Source organism: Mus musculus, chromosome 6 (genome assembly GCF_000001635.26).
Source record: "Mus musculus strain C57BL/6J chromosome 6, GRCm38.p6 C57BL/6J".
Classification (NCBI taxonomy): Eukaryota; Metazoa; Chordata; class Mammalia; order Rodentia; family Muridae; genus Mus; species Mus musculus.
The window spans coordinates 40108748-40129046 of NC_000072.6; the positions used below are offsets into that span (position 1 = coordinate 40108748).

At 44.1% G+C, this 20299-nt stretch overlaps 1 protein-coding gene across 2 annotated transcripts in view; it reads left to right on the top strand.

The window, feature by feature from the left end:
- The window catches only part of Tmem178b (transmembrane protein 178B), a 383921-nt gene that overhangs the window by 237518 nt on the left and 126104 nt on the right, over window positions 1-20299 (top strand). Inside the window, exon 1 of one of the 2 annotated variants that reach the window (NM_001004182.4) lies at window positions 1506-1627. The exons of the other annotated variant lie outside the window; for it this stretch is intronic. Coding sequence (NP_001004182.1) covers window positions 1597-1627 — 31 coding nt within the window. The 5' untranslated portion in view covers window positions 1506-1596. Of the gene's footprint in view, window positions 1-1505; window positions 1628-20299 lie in introns of those variants that run through there. 2 annotated transcript variants of the gene reach the window in all.

Below are 20299 nucleotides of genomic sequence, written 5' to 3' on the forward strand. Positions count from 1 at the left end.
CTGGACATCATCATTACCAATTCCTCCTCTTACCACACAGAAGACTCTAGAACCCATCAGACATGCTATTGAGTCACCATAGCAAATCATCACCCAGGACAAGGCAGCAGAGCTGCCCTTTATTTTTATCCCAGGGGACATGGCAATACATTTAGATAAAGTTGGTTTTTTTTGTTGTTGTGTTGTGTTATGTTTTTCTTTTGGTGCCATTCCCCAAAAGGTTTGAAAAGCCAGTCAGATTAAATGGCTAGTGTATCAACCATCAACCATTTACAGCATATTTTATAATACCCACTGTAGGTGTGTTGATGGAAGAAAATCAACTCATGGCCCTGAAACCCTTGGCAAGTATCCTTTATACACATTGCACAGTATGTTCTGCCCCATTAAGCTGACAAGCATCAAGTGAATTGCTTTAATCAGGGAGCTGATAAAGGAACGGAGGAGAAAAGAGATGTGATCCTAGCTCATAAGAGATTAAAACACAGTTTGGGGAGAGCAAATTCACCCAAACAGGGAAACTCATCAGAAACTCATGGTACAGACTGCCTACTAGAGCATGCATAGAATCAGTCTGGCTGAAGGCACTCATGAGAGCTGCTGTCAGAGAGATATCTACTCATGGCCTTTTCTGCACAGGTGGTGGGGGGTAAACTCACCAAGAAAGCCAAGGAACTTAGACCCTACAGATGGGTTTTTAATTTGATAGGAGCAAAATCTTTTTTTTTTTTTTTTTTTTTTGTCAGAAAGATCACACTGGCTGCTGGGTAGAGATTGACATGGGATTGTGTATGAGGGCGTGGTCTTAACACAGAGTCAGGAAGGGGAGATTGCAGTGACGTGCATATAGAAATGGGTGGTTTTGAGGGAATATCTTCAATGAGAAGCCATAGAGACTTTGAAAGACAGAATGATGACTTATGGCTTCATAAGTCACCCAGAGCCCCTGTTTTGGTTACGTATCAGAGGCAAAAGAAGGAACTATTGCATTAATCTAGGGGCCAGATGACAAGCCTCCACTAGAAAAACAGTGGTGGGGGTTTTGAGAGGTGATGAAATTCTGACTTTAACTTGAAGATGCAGCCAATAGAATTTGCTCACACACTATAGATGAGGTCTGAACAAACCGCTAAGGCTGATTCCAAGGCCACATCCACTGAGAAGAGGGCAGCAGAATGGACCGGATTCGCAGAGGAAGGGCTGGATGTGCTAAGTCTGGAATGTCTATTAGATATCCCAGTGGAGATATTAAGTAGGCAAAAGGATTGTAAGTGTGGAGTTCAATGCAGGGCAGAGACTAGAGGCATAAATTTGAGAGTCTCTGACATATAGCTAGTTTTTAAGACCACAGAGTAGAGGCTATCACCAAGGGAGCAAATGTAAGTAGAACTGACGAGAGCTGCATTGAGTCCCGGGGCACGTAAATGCTAAGAGGTCAAGGAAATGAGGAAGCAACAGCAAAGCAGATGGAAACTCTGGTTCTGTGGTCAGCAGGGAAGCCGGGCAGTGTGGTGCTTGGAAGCCATGTGAACAGAGAGGCTTCATGTGCAGGAATGAAGGGCTGAGACAGATGCTGCTGCTAGGAAAAGGAAAAAGATGGAGGGGTTTCTTTGGCCCAAATACAAGGGTAAGTCCCCTAAATCAGTGTTGGGGAGGTAGAGGGAGCATATGCGTGTATGTACTGGTTTCAGTCTTTGGTTCTGGTGACTACAATGTGTGTGTGTGTGTGTGTGTGTGTGTGTGTGTGTGTGTGTGTGTGTGTGAGAGAGAGAGAGAGAGAGAGAAAGAAAGAAAGAGAGAAAGAGAGAGATTTGGAGGGTATTTGGGAGGGGTATTTGGAAGTGGGCAGGGGTTAAGGAAATCCTTGGTATTTGGTGCTGATGCTGTGGAAGAGAGACTGTGAACTACATGTTTAACATTATGAAAAGGTGTTTAGGACCCGTTATCTTATGGCCTTCAGGGCCAATGGCAGACGGTCCGAGCTCCTTGATGGCAGTTATCTGTTTACCCATTTTTTCTGGCTTCATCTCTCTCTCTCTCTCTCTCTCTCTCTCTCTCTCTGTGTGTGTGTGTGTGTGTGTGTGTGTGTGTGTGTGCACATTGTCATTCAGGAGCTCCTGGTGTCCTCTTCTCCCTGAGGCTGTATGGGTCAGCCCCCTCCCCCTGCCCCCCGTGACTCAGAGAGCAGGGGCCAGGCCTCCTGCCTGTGACTCTTCATGTATGCAGCTCTGGCCTTCAGATACATCATTGCAAAGTGCAGCCTGACTTGTGGTTCTGAGTGTTGTGTGATGGGCATTGAGATCTGAAACCTTCTTCCAAATCTCCGACTGTGACTTTGTTCCTCAGTACAAAGTTTAGGTGTTAGTTGTTGTTCTCATATCCCAAACATGTTTAAGTTCATTGTTCTAATTACCCCAACTATACATGATATTATCAAAATGAGAGGGGGATAGGGAAATAGCTTTGTTGGTCAAGTGTCTGCTGTACAACCAGGAGAGCCTGGGTTTGGTCCCCAGCTCCCACATAAAAAGAATGAGCACTTGAAATTCCCCAACAATAAATAAGTAAAAGACAACTAAGAAATAAACCCTGCACCCATGTGGATTTAGGAGATAAGATTAAACAACAACAATAACAATAGCATAAATAACTTGGGAGGTATATGCTCTTAATCTTAGTGTTGGGGAGGCAGAGGCAGGTGAATACCTTGGGATTTATTGACCAGCCATCCTAGCTGAGTGAGAAATCTGTATCCAAGAACAAGGCAGATGGCTCTGGTAGAAAGGAACTGTGGTTGAGCTCCTGTCTTTACACATTCTTATACACATGTATATGCACACTTACACACACACACACACACACACACACACACACACACACACACATGCATGAGCATGCACACACATCTACTCTATCCCACTAATTAGACTATGCCCCTTAACAGGGCTCTAGATCAGTGTCAGAGTGCTTGCTTGGCAAGATCAGAGCTCTGGGTTTACTATGCACCACCACAAAATAAATGGAGGAAGGGGAAGGAAAAGGGACTCTGTAGCCCACCACCTTCATCTAGGTGGTTATTAGCATTGTTCATGTATGTACTCATATGTGTATGTGAGCATGTACACCATGCCCAAGCATTCTGATCAGTAAGACCAGTGGGTGTCATTGGTAGCTGTGTCACCCACAGCACATCCCTCTGTGAGCGTTTGTCCTCTTCTTATGCAGGTCCCTTTACCTTCAGCTCCTTGTACCTTCAGCTCCTCTCAAAGAAGCATCATCAATTTAGAGGCATGTGGCGTTGCATAAAGGTTCATGAAGGTTTTAAAGCATTACTTCCGGATACTGTTTTCAAATTGTAGAGAACACCAGCATGAGTGCGGGACTGTTAATGCCTAGAGAACATGTCCCGCAGCTCCGCCCTTCTTCACAAAGCCACGCCCATTACCCAGCTCTCTGACAGTTGTCAGGGTTTCCCCACCTTGTCCTGTGTGCTGATTCAGTCACAAACTGACCAGCTCATGTGGCATTTTGAGAACTAATGTGTTTTGCTGCTTTCTTCCCACCTTTCCTAGCATGTGTGCTTCTTCTGTGCACCAAGAATGCTGGGGTGAATAGCAGGCCTCATCCAGTTGGAATCCTGCACTTTTGGAAAATATGCAAGCTTCTTTCCCTTCATGGCCTCCCCACTTGCTTTCCTTTCTGTTTCCTGTCAGTCCGCAGCTGTGAGAGGAAGCTCAGATTAACACCCTTTCCGCCACTCCATATCCCAGTGGCTCTCCAGTTAAATATCCAGCTATGAAATCGTGCACTGTTGAAAACACCATTAGACATGAACATTCCTATGGCTCGATCGAATGCTAGCTGGCGGGCCTTGGCCAGTCTGGGATTATTCAGGATTCATGTAGGTGTCGAGGTTTCCATTTTCCACCCTCGCTGCTTCCCCAGCCTCAGCCTTTTGTCACAGCCAAGTACAGCTACTTTAGGAACATAATTCCCTTCCTGGTTTTAGCAGTCTCTCATTTGGCTTTTCTACAGATGAAACCAAATGTGCCCACACAATCATTAGCAAGTGTGGGGATTGTTCGGAGCCGAATATTTATTGTACACCCACAAATTTTTAGGTGCAATGCCGAGCATGATTGCCAGGGGATTGCTTTTGTCTACGATGCCAAAGGAAGGCAATTAGCTCTTGAGAGAAATGTTCTCCTTACACTGTGACCTCCCGATCGTGCTGCACAGGGAAGAAAGGGCAAGCGGGGCTCGAGAGGAGGATAAGCGATGCCCCACACTGACCAGAATGGGCTGTGGTTAGACATGGAGATAGGTGCCTATCATTGTGCTGGAAGTCTTAGGATTCCAGAAAGACAGCAATGGAGGAAGAGCCACGTTCATGGGGAGGAGACTCCAAAACCATCCTACATTCTCAGCTTCAATCCACACAGCCATAGGCAACACTAGGGAAGGATTTCTGTAGATTCCTGGAAGCAGATAGGATTTCCTCGGGATGAGTCTGAGGTACACAACAGGCCATCCCTCAAGCTGATATGCACTAGAGACCAGTGCTAATTAATTTTTCTATCACTTCTGTGTCAGAATGTCCAATAGAAGCCAGTAGGGGCAGAAGGAATTGTTTCAGCTCATGGTTTCAAGGCAGGGAGGGCGTGGCAGCCAGGACTCCATCCAGGTGGTAGCAGTTTGTGGTATGACCTGTTACATGTTCATGGATCAGTAAGCAGTGACCTTGGGATGGGATCAGACAGGATAAAAGCCTTATGGCCCTACTCCCATAACCTATGTCTGACAATTTGGACCATGTCCAAAAGCCTCCCCACACAACATCATTAGCTAGGGCAGTAGTTCTCAACTTTCATAATGCCGCAGCCCTTTAATACAGTTCCCCATATTGTGGTGACACCCCCCCCACACACACACACTAGAAAATTATTTTATTGTTATTTCATAACAGCAATTTTGCTACTGTTATGAATTGTTATGTAAATATCTTTGGAGATAGAGAGGTTTGCCAAAGGCATCACAGCCCACAGGTTGAGAACTTCTGATCTAGGGCATGAGATTCAGACACATGAGCCTGTGGGTATGTGACCTTGGGTGAGTCACATAACACCTCAGAGTCTTGTGTTCTTTCTTTTTTCTTCTTTTTTTTTTCATCTGAAAAATATGTATATTACCATGTCCATGTAGCTTAGAAGTCAAGTGGATTGAGAGTCTGGGATCCTAACTAATACACAGGAAGTGTGGTTTTTGCTGGTCATATCTCATTGGGTGCTGCTCAGGCGTGCATCTTCAGGATGCAAAAAAAAGATGAATTTTAGGGGTCATCTACCACAGGCAAAGTCCAAAAGTCCTGAAGAATAGAAGGTAGAAAAAATAATATGCCTGTATTTGAATACGGGAAGATCTAGGATAGAGTAGAAGAATATAACAAGGTATGCAACCGTGTGTGTGTGTGATTTACCTACGACAAAATATCACCTGTCCTTGCTCCCCCTCCCCCACTGCCTGGAGGTCATTGTTGCACAGAGCCTTCTTTTCTTTCCAAATCACTGGCAAAACCCCTAAGAAACCCATGTACTTGGCATTCTGAGGCACGCGCACGCCAGGTCCTATAGGAGAGCACTTGATGCAGGTAATTAAAAGTGTCAGCTCCTTATCCAGGAGAGGTTTCTATTAAATTATGTACAGTAAATATTTTTGCAAGTTGGAGCTCTGAAGAAGACTTATTGATCTGTGGCAAGCTGCCAGACAGCTGGTAAAGGTTTGGAAACCGGTTCTCAGTCCAGGGCAAGTCCTAGGAGGGGTGGGAAACAAAACCATCTGAACCATCTTTTCTTCTACCTCCTCTGCCTCCTCGGAGGTGCCTGCAGCGTCTCCCAGGACTGCTGAATCAATAGCAAACCGTGGCATGAACTGCTTGGTCGGCGCTGCCTGGGTGATTCTGGTCCAAGCCATAACCATGCCGTTGATATCCTGGGTGGCCCAGATAGAGAGCCACATCATGGGGAGAATTGATGTCAGGAGTGTAAGTGGAGGGGACAAAAGTCTCTGTTAAGGGGTATGGAAAGGATGGTGCTACCCAGGCCTTAAGCTCTGTCCCTGCTTCAAAAGCTCACAGCCTGTATACTGAAGTCACTATAATACTCCATCAGTCTGACCCCAGTGGCTGGCACCCATGGCTGCCTACTGCCCCCCAGCTCAGCGCCAGTCCTGGACTCTTCCCTGGAGTGTTCTCTGAAAGTGTTGTGATTAGCTGGGCCTTGAAAGCAGAAGTGGGAGGCAAAGGCAGATGGGACTGGATCTCTTCTGTGCTTTTGTTTGTGTCCTACTGGATAGGCCCACTACAGTGGCAGCGGATGGAGAATAGCTGAGAGGCTCCCCTAATGCCCCTTCTTCCCCGATGTCCTAGCCGAAGTCCCCACTCACAGTCTGTATCCTCCGTTTCCATGGTAACATTCTGGGTTTCCAAACCACATCCTGGAGCATGAGGGGGCTCAACAAATATTTGTTCAGTTAACAACGCTCACTCTTTCTACATCTCTATTAGTTATTCTGGGGTTCCCAGGGCTAAAGCAGAGGGAACAATGAAGAGAAGATCAGCTTGGTGTTGGGAACTTCCAGAATCCTATTGAGGCAGGTAGGGGATTGCCTCAGGACATAGCATCCTGGGGCCCCTTGTCATTTGAAAACTCCTGATAGGCACCAATGATCCAGAAGCAGCCTGAAGTCACAAAACACCAATACCTGCAGCTGGTCCTTACCATCTTTCCATACTGGTCTCCTGTCCCGTGTTTCTGGAAGCCATCACTTTTTCTACTTCCTTTTTTCTTCCCCGGGGTTCTTAGCAAGACCACAGGGACCCGGCATGAACCGAGACAGATCACTGGTGTCCCCCACTCTCTTTCATCCTGCTTCCTGGCACTTTGCAGATTGCTGGCTTATTTGTACCTTCAGTGGTTATGGAAGAGCCAAAGAAAGGAACCCACCATTAGATAGTTTTGCTGCTCATTGGTAGCTTGTGTCTGGCGAGAGAAGCTCATGAATGTGGCAGTAACAGTACACGGGTAGGAGTTGCTCTCCCCTGCCTCTGCCATTGAACTTCTCATGGCCTCACCTCTCCCCCACTAGCTCCATAGAACAAAGACTTGTCTGCATTCTCAAGTGTGTGTAGTAGATCCATGGCTGTGTGCAGCAGGCTTGGCATTTTAAGTGAGCATTCTAGGTAAATTACAGAGAGAGCTGTATGTGTGTGGGGTGTTGGGAATGCATGGTACGTGTATGTGGGGTTTGTGTGTATGCTTATGTATAGTGTGGGTTTCTGTGATATAAACTTCTTTCTCTGTGCTGTGTATGCTTATGTGCACTCTCTCTCTTTATGTATGGTATGTGCATTATATATGTATGTAGAATATGTATATTTGTGGTATGCATCTCCCCCATTTCTGTGTCTGTGTGCATGATGTGTATGTGTTTGTGTGTGTGTGTGTGTGTGTGTGTGTATGTATGGTAGGTCTCCCCCTTCTCTATGTCTGTGTTTGTGTGGACTTGTTCCAAAAACCAAGTCCTCTCTTTCTTTCTCTGTCTTTGTGCTGGGGAAACTTGTTACATTTCCTCTGGCTGTCTCTGGGAGAAGGGAGGCTGCTCTGTGCTTGAGGTTTAGCTCTCTGCAGGGGGCCGTTCCCCAGCTGTTTAAAGAAGGCTTTATGCTTTGCAGCCTTAGATCATTTCACATGATGAAACTTCATCTCACCACTGACAATTGTAATTTAAAATGTTTGACGGTCTCTTCAGCTGAAAAAGAGGGATCATCTCTTGCCGTAGGCAGACATGGAGAACTGCTGGTACCAGCAGCACTTGCTGGGTCTGGCCGGCCTCCCTCTGGGTCTTTGTGGGCCATGCGATGTCACCAAAGCGCTTGCTCTCACTTGTTCCCACGTCACCCTGGAGCTGTTCTCCATCTCCTTGGCGCTCCCCAGGTTGTATCCTTCACACCACTTGCTTCCATCTTAGTTTCTCAGCTTTGGGGCTGGCCCTGCATTTATGCTGGGGGTGTGAATCCAAGCTTGCCTGCTTACCTGGACTCACCATGCCTTAGGCAGTGCTGACTTTAGAGCTCATCATAATGCCTGTCTGTTTGGGATACTGTGGTTTCTAGAGACGGGGTTGTGAGGTCTATAGCATAAGAATTATGTCCATGAGGTAGTATATTTCAAAAACAATGTCAGATGCAACCACATATGATTTTATTATATTCTCTTGTTGAATGGATAACATTTTCTATAACTCTTATCATTATTTCTTAAGCCACACCATTAACACTGTTACTACCACTTTCAACACTAATTACATCATCACTGTCATTGCTACTGTCACCATTATCTCTGTTACCACCATCTCTACCATCTTCATCACTACTATTGTGACCATTATCAGCACTACCACCTTTATCATCATCACCACTATTACTTCCACTGCCTCCTTCACTACACTAGCATCACCAGCACCATTACCATCACAATCACAACTATCACCATGATCACTGTTACTATCACTACCGCCCCCATTACCACCATCACCATCATCACTATCATTAAAACCTTCAGTTTCACCATTAACATCACCATCAGCGAAAGTGTTACTGTCACCACTACCTTCATCACCACCACTGTCATCATTGCTACTTCTATCAACTCTGCTGCCCTTATCACCACAGTCACCACGACTTTCATAACCATTGTCATCAGCACCACTATCTCCATCACTGCCATTACCACTGTTGCCTTCATCACCACCATCACTGCTACCATCATCACCAGCACCATGACCCAAATTGTGTTTTTACTTTAAAGTAAAAACAAGAAACTCATTAAACTTACTTCCAAGAACTGTTATAAATGCATTAACATGTATTAACACAGTTACTATAAAATCTCTATAAGATACTCAAATATCATTTGCCTTGTTTCTCGGTATTAATAGCTTCATTTTATAGTTGATAAATTTTAAGTCTCAGAGATGCTCAGTAATGTATCCCAGGTCACAGAGATAATAAGTGGCGAAAGACCATATTTCTCCATGTTTGGCTACAGTGTTCAGATTATTTACACATGTGCTGCTTTCTCTCTCTCTCTCTCTCTCTCTCTCTCTCTCTCTCTCTCTTTCTCTCTCTCTCTCTCTCTCTCTCTCTGTAGAGCAGTGCTTATTTTTGACATTTTGATGAAGAGGAGGTCATGGGGTCCATTTAGCCCATTGAAAACACAGTAAACAATAGGGGCAAAGAATATTTAAGAGCATTCCGCTATCCCAAAAGTCCCCCAGACCCTCACACCCCCCCCACTCCCACTTCTTGGTCCTGGTGTTCCCCGTACTGAGACATATAAAGTTTGCAAGACCAAGGGGCCTTTAAGAGCATTCCTGAGGGCACAGCACAATATCTTGAGATTTAATTTTTTAAATATATCTTGTTATCTTATGTGTATGAGTGTTTTCTGTGCATGTATGCGTGTACACCACGTGTGGAGGTAGAAGAGGGTGTTAGATACCCTGGGATTAAAGTTTCAGATGGTTGTGACCCATCATTTTGGTGTAGGGAATCGAATCCGGTCCTCTGTAAGAGAAATTACTCTTAACCACTGAACATCTCTCCAGCCCATGGTTTGAGGTTTTATAGGGTGAGGTTACTTTCTAGATTCTGTAGTCTGTAGAATGAATTAGAGCAGTAGAGGTATAAGAGGGGAGAAAGACAAGAAAATTTTGGTCATAATGCTGTGAAAACCTTTCCTAATAAGCCCATTTTGTTTAAAATTGCTTATATCAGGGAGAAAGTTAATGGAAATTAGTCAATTATATAATCAAACTTTCTCTCAACCTTTTATTCACTCCCAATTTTGTTTTCTTCCCTGGGAATCAAAGAAACCCATAAAAAATTATCTTTGAGGTTTGACTTGTAAGCCCACTTACTCTGGCCAGAAACATCTCACTAATATGGTTAGCCATAAAACACCCAGGACCCTAGAGTGCCTGTCCTGTGCTTGACATTGGATGGGGAGGGAAGGAAGACACGGTAATGCCTCTTATTCTTACCTTGTTTAGAACAAAAGAAAGAAAAGTCCTGGCTCAGTGGTTCCAGGCATCGGTGGCACACTGCCTGTCAGATCTGGACTGCTTAGCCTGGTGAGTGAGTTCATGATGTTTGACATGCTATAAAGTTGCAGGGGAAACCTACTTGAAGTATCTCAGTGTTCAACAACTGGGCCATGTGGCTATATGGAAGATGGTGTGTGCAGGGGGTGATGTGCATTGGCCCCATGGCACTACCTCTCGCAGCTGTCAGAACTACTGCAGGCTAGTCAGTGGTGACACGACTCTTTAAAAGTCACAGTATCATCTCTTACTTCAGAAAATAGGGCCTTGGAAAAATATTTGCTCTGGATGCGTTTCTCACTCCCCACAACCAACCCCCCCCCCATTTACAAACCACAGAAAGACGCTACCTCTGACTCAGAAATTGGAGCTACCATTAAAATGCAAGTTTTAATTTCAGAAACATGTGAGGATTTCCATGGTTGGCATTGGGAAGTGTGTGTGTGTGTGTGTGTGTGTGTGTGTGTGTGTTAGGGTTTCTATTGCTGTGATAAAACACCATAACCAAAATCAACTTGGGAAAGAATAGATTTATTTCAGCTTATAGTTCTGCTTCACAGTTTATCATCAAAGAAGTCAGGGCAGGAACTTAAGCAGGGCAGAAACCTGGACACAGGAACTTAAGCAGAAGCCATAGAGGTATGCTGCTTACTGGCTTGCTCATCATGGCTTGCTCAGCCTGCCTTCTTATAGAACCCAGGACCCCCAGCCATAGCTTGGCACAGCCTATAGAGAGCTGGGCCCTCTCGAATCAATCACTAATCAAGAAAATGCCCTACACGTTTGCCTACAATCCATCCAATGGAGGCAGTTTCTTGGTTAAGATTCCTTCTTCCCAGATGATCCTCATTTGTGTCAAGTTGACATAAAAACTATCCAGTACTCTCTCTCTCTCTCTCTCTCTCTCTCTCTCTCTCTCTCTCTCTCTCTCTCTCTCTCTCTCTCTTTCTCTCTCTCTCTGTGTGTGTGTGTGTGTGTGTGTGTGTGTGTGTGCGCGCGTGCAAGAAATTTAATGTGTAAACATGTATTCTAAATGCCTGCCTGAAAAGATGGCTCTAAAGCCCAGAGCTGGGACATTTAAATAGTAGATAACTCATACAAACCAGATGAGAAGGCAGAAAAAAACTGCTGGAGTAAGTTCAGACTTCAGAAGTCAGGGTATGCAGAAGGCCAGAAAAGCCAATACTATGCTTGAGTAAGATATAATAAAGAGGATTACAATGAGCAAAGGAGATTAAAAGCACAGAGAGTTCAAAATGTTGCAGGTTCAGATGTAAAAACAAGCAGAAAAGCAAGACTTTGTTGTGATTCGGGAGAGAAAGTCTGAACACTGAAGTACTTTCTGACCCTATCTTCAAAGCGTTACCATCTTTATGTACCTTTCTGGGGTCATGGCAGACATAGGCAGAGGCAGAGTACCAGGGAGAAACTGCCCAGCTGCAGGCTGCCATTTGAGTGGACAGACTTGCACTGGGCAATAATTGCAAAACATTTGCTGTCAACCTGGCTGGAAGCCAAAGAGTGGTCCATTTGACTGTCAGTAGGATTTAGGGCAAGTTGGAAAAGATTATCTTGTCATACTGGGTTAAGGCCAGGATCAAATTAAAATATAATTATCATTAGGTATGATTTGATGAAAGTGGTAAAAAGAATAATATCCCTCTCTGTGTTGCTATATCTTAATGCCTAGAACCTGTGACTATATTACCCAACAGCAAAAGGACTTTTACATATGTGACTAAGAGTGCTTTCAAGATGTTACAGTATTGACTCTGAAGATGGAACAAGGGGCTATGAACTAGGGAATATAGACAGCTTCTTGGAGCTATAACAAGGCAAAGAAACAGACACTGACTCTTAATGGGACCCAGCTTGGCCATCACTTTGACACTTTAATGTCAGTGAACCTCTGTTGGGACTATTGAGACCTATGAAACTGTGATAATAAGTTGTGTTCTTTCAAACTATAGATTTGTGAGTTTTTAATCATAGCAACAATAGAAGACTAACACATATACTCATTTCTCTGAAATATATTTATTTATTTTAGCAGCTTGACCTAGACATTTCATCTATGAATCCTGTTATTATAATTTGGCTTGAATAATGTATTATTTGTGTGGCGCTTACATAAAGATTAATGTCTAAGAAGGGAGTGAAGATATATCATAGTCTCAAGCCCACACCACCTGCATCCACATGTCTGCATGTCTCAGAGGAGTTTAATAGTGGCCATATTACCACCTGTTGATGACATAGTTTTGAACTTGGGGTTGGGGGGGGGGTTGGAGGGGGAGCTTGTAAGAAGAGCAGCAGCCACACTAGGAGATGATGGTCAGGTGACACATTTTTAGTCTTAGTAAACAGAAAGTGAGCAGCATGTCTCATTTGTACCTACTAGTTTGGTGGGGTTTTGATGGTTTGGGTAAGCATTCCAAGAGAGTGATACCTTCTGAGAAAACAATCTGTGCCCCTCCCGGGGACCCTGAGAGTAGTGTGCAAGGTCAGTTCTGCAAGGTCATTAGATGTTTTTATGTTTTCATCATTTTGTTCATCATGTGTCTGTATCTCACCAACTCTGTCCCTAAACATGGAGCTCACTGCTCCCTTCTCTTAGATCAGAAACAAAGGTGTGCTCTAAGAAATTGACACTTAGAGCAAAGCTATCACATGACACCAAAGCCTGGAGACACGAACACCTTCACCACAGCCCCACCTAAGGACAGAGGAGAAGGCACAGGGGTCTCCCTCACCCAGAGCTGTTTTTGACTCGATTTGGAGTTATCTACACAAGCTAGAGGGAAAGATGCGAAGTGCTTGCTGGGTTTTGTTGCTATGGAAACTGGCAGAGACAAAAGGCCACAAAAATGAAGGAATAAGATGACATATAAGGATTTAAAAACAAAACAAGACAAAACGGGGAATGTCTTCCTTCCTTCTCTACAATGTGTCCCTGTAGCTTGGTAAATGTGGTGGCTGGTTGGGTCACTTGGGGGGGTGGTGGGGGGGTGGGGGGTGGGGGGGTGGGGGGCTACGGATGGAAAAGGACAAGGGATTTAGCTTTTCTCCTGTCGCCCTTTTTAGCTGCTTAATCCAATTAAGAATTTTCTCTTGAATTTCTTCTCATCACACGTTTTAGGAAAACAGTCTGCCTACATCCCTGAAGGCAGCCTAACAGGCTCTGGTTCTCTCTAAGGGGAACTTTCGACCACCAAGATCACTGTGAGAACCATCTCAAGCCCAACGGGCTGCTTGCCTTTTTGTTTTTGTTTTGTTTTAGTTTTTGAGACAGAGAGAGACGCCCTGTGTTTGTAAGGGATGTGGGCAGGCCTGGAACTCATTATATAGCCCAAGCTAGCCTTGAACTCAGGGTTTCTCAAACCTTCTAAAATAACAGGAACCACACCCCTGGCCTTCCTACTGGAGTGACTTCCTTCTGACTCCCAATGAGCAAGGAGTAGCTGCTGGCAGTGGCTGAGAAGCTACACAGGGGACTAGTGATGGTCTGTAAACTCTCATGTCCAGTGATCTGGTCGTCCAGATCCTTTTAATTGAAGGGAAATGGACCTGAAATTCAAATAACCCTCTTTTAAACTAAGCAAGCAAGCAAGCAGGCAAGCAAGCCCTTCAATCCCTCTGTCTTGAAACGCCCAGAAAGCCCCCACTGCCCCTCCACTGGTCACGTTCCACCAGGACCCTAAGCTCTTTCCTACACTTGTGGTTCCAATGACTTTTTCCCCCTTTGTCTAGACTCCTCCAATGTCTTGTGGTGGGAACTTACAAATTACAACAACAACACACACACAATGAGCTGGAGATGTTTCTCTTTTATTGTTTCCAACCTCTTGCTGCTGAAAAACTGAATCATTAACCAGTCTTCACCAGGACCACGGAAGCCAGGAGAGTTGAACTCTGATATTAAACGCACACAAGGACAAGGTTCTAGTTATGGAGGCCACCCCTAGACCTTCTGAGTGGGATCAGGCCTAAGGAATACTTATACTTAGAATCATCTTACACTTAGAATCAAGCTCACTTCCTCGGGCTGTACACTCACAGTGATCACTGAGGCTCCTCTAGTTCAGCCGGTTGCTTGTCCGTTGACAAAGAATCTATTTGGGTAAGAATAAGCAAATGTTTTCCTCCGAGACAGTGGGAAGAGCAAACTTAATGTTCACTTTAAACAAACTCTTCTCAAAAATGCACACTCACGTGTGGACACACACACACACTCACACACAGATGGACGCTCAGGACACAGAGGCACAACTCAATCAATCCTGTTCATTTTTTTTCCCATTTGAATTTCTGCAGGCAGTGAGGTGTGAAACTCTCTGACCTATCTCATGGTGTGTCAGCCTTCAGTTTCTCTCGGTTTGATCGACCACTCTGCCCACCGCTGGTTGGTTCTTCACGCTGCGTTTCCCTGATATCTGTTCTGTCGGCGTGCCAACTTCCTGTCATTATTTTGTTTTTCATTGCTCCTGTCTCGCTGCTCCTCTTAAGCACATCTTAAACCTCCAATTTGCCAACTTAAGCTGCATCAGTCTGACCTGTGGGGCTTGCTGAAGCACAGATGGTGGGGTCTACTCCAGGGTTGTGATTCATCCATTCTGGGCTGCAGCCCAAGATTCTGCTTTTATAACGAGCTCCTGGGCAATGCTCATGCTGCTGGTCCAGGGACAACACTTTAAGAGGTGATGCCCTGGACTTCACCCACATTACTGAAGCATGTGGATCTGATTCATCCACGCACCCCTGACCCTGGAGATGTATTTGACAAAATCATGCTCGGCAAATGAAACGAGCCTCCTCTGTGTCCTCAGGCTGGTCCTGAGATGTTTGTCTTGCAGTTTTCCCAAACCAGGTAGTCCCTCAAGAGATACCTGGGGTCGGCATACCCTATATCCGACGTTTGCAACATCAACAGGAGGCTATATGACTGTCCAGATCTTTATCTTCCAACAGCAGCTCAGATTAGAATCAAGCTGATCATGGACCATAGATGAGATGGGAGAACTTTCTTAAGCTCCTTCTGGCTTGCGTATGAAGGATAACACTGAGGCCTGTTGCTCTAGCCTCTGATAGCACCTTGTAATACACAGGGCCTATGCTTTGTGATTTCTGAGTCTCAAAACTTGAGCATGAGCTAAAACAACTTGTTGACTATTTTACAGATCAAAACAATAAGTGCAAGAGAGTCTATTTGGGTAATTTGATATTGGTCACAGAGGGAAAGACATTGGTCTCAAGACTCTGATTGTCTGAGTCAGAGTTGCTATAGCCTGTGAGTCACCAAACTCCTTCAGATAGCATTTTAAAGGTCTGATTGCAAATTCTGTTGTTTATTGAAGGATTATGATAAATATCCAGCATGTTTAAGGCATTTCTCTCACTTTGAAATCATTTTTAAAATGCAAGTTTAAGATGTTTTAAAGCTACAGATTTTACTCATTTATTTTAGTAAGAAGACTCCTTTCAAGGACAGCTAAAATATAAAACAATAAAGATGGTCTCAGGAGGTCAGTGCTCACCATCTCAGAACCTGAAAGATGCAGAGTGGTTTGGAAGTCCATGGAGACACTTTGATTTCATGACCTGAATATTGTGACTCTGGTACCAGCCTCACCAGACCCAGCAGTAAAGTTACAGAGACAAACAAAGCCCTCCCTCCAGTGTTGCTGGTGATGATCCATTACTTACCTCATGAACTTGAACTAATAACTGACAAAATATAGTAAAGAAAAAAATCTCTGCTTTTATGAAGAGATTAAAGCCAGTCATTGCACATAAATGTGTCACAAAAAGACAGTCTGGGAAGTGCCTTTGTCCTAAAGTGAGTTGAGGCTTCAGCCGTCCTCCCACACCTTTGACTGGACCATTTCCGTGGGTTCTGGGAATGAAACAGAAACGCCTCTGGCTTGCACTTTACTGACTGCTCCATCTCCCCCGGCCTTTTTTCATTTATTTACATTAATAAATCTAAGGGAGGGGTGAGGGCTGGGGGAGATGGTGTGGAAGGGTGGAGGGGTGGGGTGGGGAGAGTAAAGATTTGGGGACAGCTTGAGACTCTTTACAGCGATTCTTTGAAGTTAGTTATTGGACCAGCATTAGGGTCGTGTTTCTTCTTTCCTAGTTTACATAAAATCTGCATGGGGGTCTCTGGAGAAGCCCCAGGCCAGCTTCTGGTCTTTCAGTGACTGTATTCCTCCTTCTCTTCCTTTCTCTCCTCTGTCTCCTCTCCCCTTCCACTTCCTGTCCTCTGGTGCTTAGCCCTTCCTGCTTCCTCCTCTACTACTCTTGCCAAAGGCAAAACTCATTGTCACGAAATGTATATGTAATGAATGTGACACCATGACAAACTATGGTTTCAAAATTTAATTTCCAAAGGTCGAAATCTATAAGAACAGAACCTTTAAAAACAATGTTCATTCTGTAGAGTGTTAGAAAGAATGGTAGACATAACTCTTGTTTAGCAACAATGTTAAGTATGCTGTTGCTTCCCCCTGAGACCTTCACCAGCCAGGTCATTTTATCTTGTTTTGTTTTGGTCATACCTAAACTTTTCCCATAGTAGGCTGTGCAGCTGTTTGGTTCTTTAAAAACAAGGCCCTCAAACCAAAGTGTTAGGAGCTCTTCTGTAACTAAAGCACCAATTGTGTGACACTTTACCCTAAACCCCTGGTTGGAGAGCCTTATGTGATATATGACATTTCCCACGAAGCTCCAGGAGCCAGGGGCCATGTGCTCAACTAAGCTTCAAGGATGCTGACATCCTGACTGGGGAGTCAAGTGCTAACAGAGGAGAGATATCTGGAAGAAAGAGATCATTTTGGCAAATTGCAATGCAGGGGAGAACAGTCTGAAATTAGTTAATCTAATTTAGACTGAGGGAAATGCAGCCATTTCCAAAAGAGTGTGGATAATTTCGGGCAGAAAGTGCTTCTCGACTGACAAGAATATCTTCAGCCTAGTTAAGCTAATGAAACCTTAACTAGGTTACAAAGAAATCAGAGTATGAGCTTCAAATGGACCTGTGAAGAGAAGGAGCAATTTCGGTTAATGCACAGCACCCGGAGTGGAAGGCTGATTTTGTCTGAAAAAGAATATCTTTAGCCTAGTTAAACTAATGAAACCTTAACTAGGTTACAAAGAAATCAAAGCACTAGTGAGCCTCACCACCACTCAGCAAGCTGTCAGAGTCCTGTAGAGAATGAAAAGCAGAGTTCTGGCGTGGGTACTGTACAGTGGCAGCGTATGGCTGATTGACAGGACCAGGAAACAGGCCCTCAGTGCCTGACACACCCAGCAATGGAAAGGTTGACAAACAGTAATTTGAATATATTTTGCAAGTGTTCTTCAGTGTTTCATCTCGGATTTAATCATTATTGTTATTGGTTCGTGGAGAAGCAATTTAATGTTAATTTATAAATTGGAGCTGCTCTCTATTTTTATCTTATATTTGTTATTTTGCTCTCTATTTTTAAAGCATCCTGTTTCTGATTTGTGTTTTCTCCCCGTATGGCATTCACTTGACTTTTCATATTACTGAAACATACTGGTGCTTTGAAATTGGTTACTTGTGGGGATAAATTTCAGCCTCTGGACACTAGTGACTGATGGGTCATCCCCAAAGCAGGCATCTTGCCAGAGAACACAGACACGAATAGAAGCCAGGCAGACTTCATATTAGTCTTCAGAAAAAGCCAAGATGGGCTGAGTCACTTCCAGTCATTCAACAACAGTGTCAGAAACTCTTTCTATGGACTGTATATGGTGCTTGGGTTACAACACATATGAGCCCCTGTTCTCCTGCAGCTTCTGTTCTGTTGAGAGAGCCAAGCAAGCCACCAGCAGAACAAAGTGGTTAATTACCTGACATAGTAGAAGACAATCAGTGTTATGGAACAAAGGAAATATTGAGTGGGATAAAGGGTTGAAGGTAGAGTGGATTGTAATATTGGACAGCCTCATCATGATTACAAGCCTCACAGTGTTGATCGGGTTTTTACTAATTGCTGATCCTTGAAGAATCATCCATCCATCCATCCATCCATCCATCCATCCACCTACCCATCCACCCATCCATCCATCCATCCATCCATCCACCTACCCATCCACCCATCCATCCATCCATCCATCCATCCATCCATCTATCATGCTTAGCCCTGTACTTGACTTAAAGTCTTTGAGATGAACTACATATACATACATGCACACCCATACATATGCACATAAAAGACAACAACAAATGTTGACGGTGTAAGCTGAAGTTCTGAAGAAGCTGAATCTAGGCTGAAGGCCCTGCAGGTTCAGAGGGAATGTAAGTAGAATAAAAAGTGAGAGAGACCCTGGACTGTAATCCCTGGATTTGGGAAGCAAATCCAAGTTCCGGAGTTCAAGGGCATCCTCAGCTCCATGGTGAGTTCATGGCTGGCCTGAGCTACATGAGACACTGCCTCAAAAGACAAAAGACAGAAAAGTTCAAACTTGAGAATAGACCCACCCTCCCTCCCTCCCTCCCTCCTTCCCTCCTTCCCTCCCTCTTTCCTTCCTTGAAGCTTCCTTCTCTGGGAAACCCATCTACTCTAAAATTTCTCTAGGTGACCTTGTCTGAGAAAAGGAGCCAAGCTTATTATAGACCATATTTTAAATGTATTTTATTTTTAAAATGAACCATGTTTTTGAAAATGTATTTAATTTTGTGCTATTTACAAAACAAAAAGTTTTATTTTTAGAGATATTTACTCAAATGAATGGACCTGCTTACACACACACACACACACACACACACACACACACACATACCACAAATTGAAGGATGAGTTTTTGGTCCCTCTCTTCAAGATGTACAAGGAGGAACAACACATAGACAGGGAACCCGTGGTGATGCTGCAGTCTGCCCCAGTGTTTCCTCATTCTAGCTCAGTTCAAACATTCTTTCTTTGACCTTCCCATATAGAATAGCCATCTCCACATCTTTCTAATATTTCATGAGGCTTTATTATTCTTTATGGCATGTATCACTCCGGTCATTTTGGTGTTTTATTCTCCACCAGAATGTGAGTTGAGTTCTGAGAAGAGGGACATTGCTTATTGCCATACCCTTATTGTCCTTAGTAATACCTTATTTATAGAAGAGAAAAATAAGATTTTGTTGAATAAATATATAAATAAATGAAGTGCTATAAAAGAGGAATATATTAATATATTAAATATGGTACTGCTGACCTGTGTCTCCTAGCATCACAGTGAACAGAAAAACCAATATTAACATAGGATGCCCTGGAGACAGTGTAAAAGAGGCAAGGGAAGTAATGCCATTACACTAAGAAAATACAATACATTTTTACCAGGTTGAAAAGTTTAGTTTTAAATTATAAAATGTGTTAGACAAACAGAATATTATGTAAAATATTCATATTTGCCTTTAAACACACACACACTCCCTCCCTCCCTCCCTCCCTCCCTCCTTCCCTCCCTATATTTTCATTCCGCTTTGTCTCCTTCTGCCATATTTCAAGTCCCTATGCCACATATGAGCTGCCTATCTATCTTTTGGTAACAGGGAGGCAAGGAAGGGGGATGTGCAGCAGGAAGTAGCCCTGCCACAACCCATACTTCATCTCTAACTAGTCTCCTGCACCTCTTGTCTTCAAAGTAGGAACCAGGGACTTCGGGTGTGGCTCAGTTGCAGAACATATGTTTAACACAAGAGGTATGGAGTCAATCCTTTGTGTGTGTGTGTGTGTGTGTGTGTGTGAGAGAGAGAGAGAGACAGAGAGACAGAGAGAGAGACAGAGTCTTAATGTTACTCTTTTAATGACAGTTTATGATTAACTTTTCCTACTAATAATCCCCAAACTTTATTGGGTTAACGGAACAATTACTCATTCAGCTCACAAACTTCTGAGTTGACATTGTGCGCTGGACTCAGATGGGTGGCTTTCCATTGTCAATGGTTCGCTCTATGTCAGATGGGCGTGGCTTGGGGTTAGCTGGTTCAGATTGGCCTCTGCTGCAATGGCTGCCCTCCAAGCTCCAGTTTGGCCCAGGCTCATGTGCATGTTTGCCTAGCACAGTTCTGAGAAGAACTGCAGTGTGCAAGGTGTGAGTGTGCAAGAACAAGGCCACATTTACT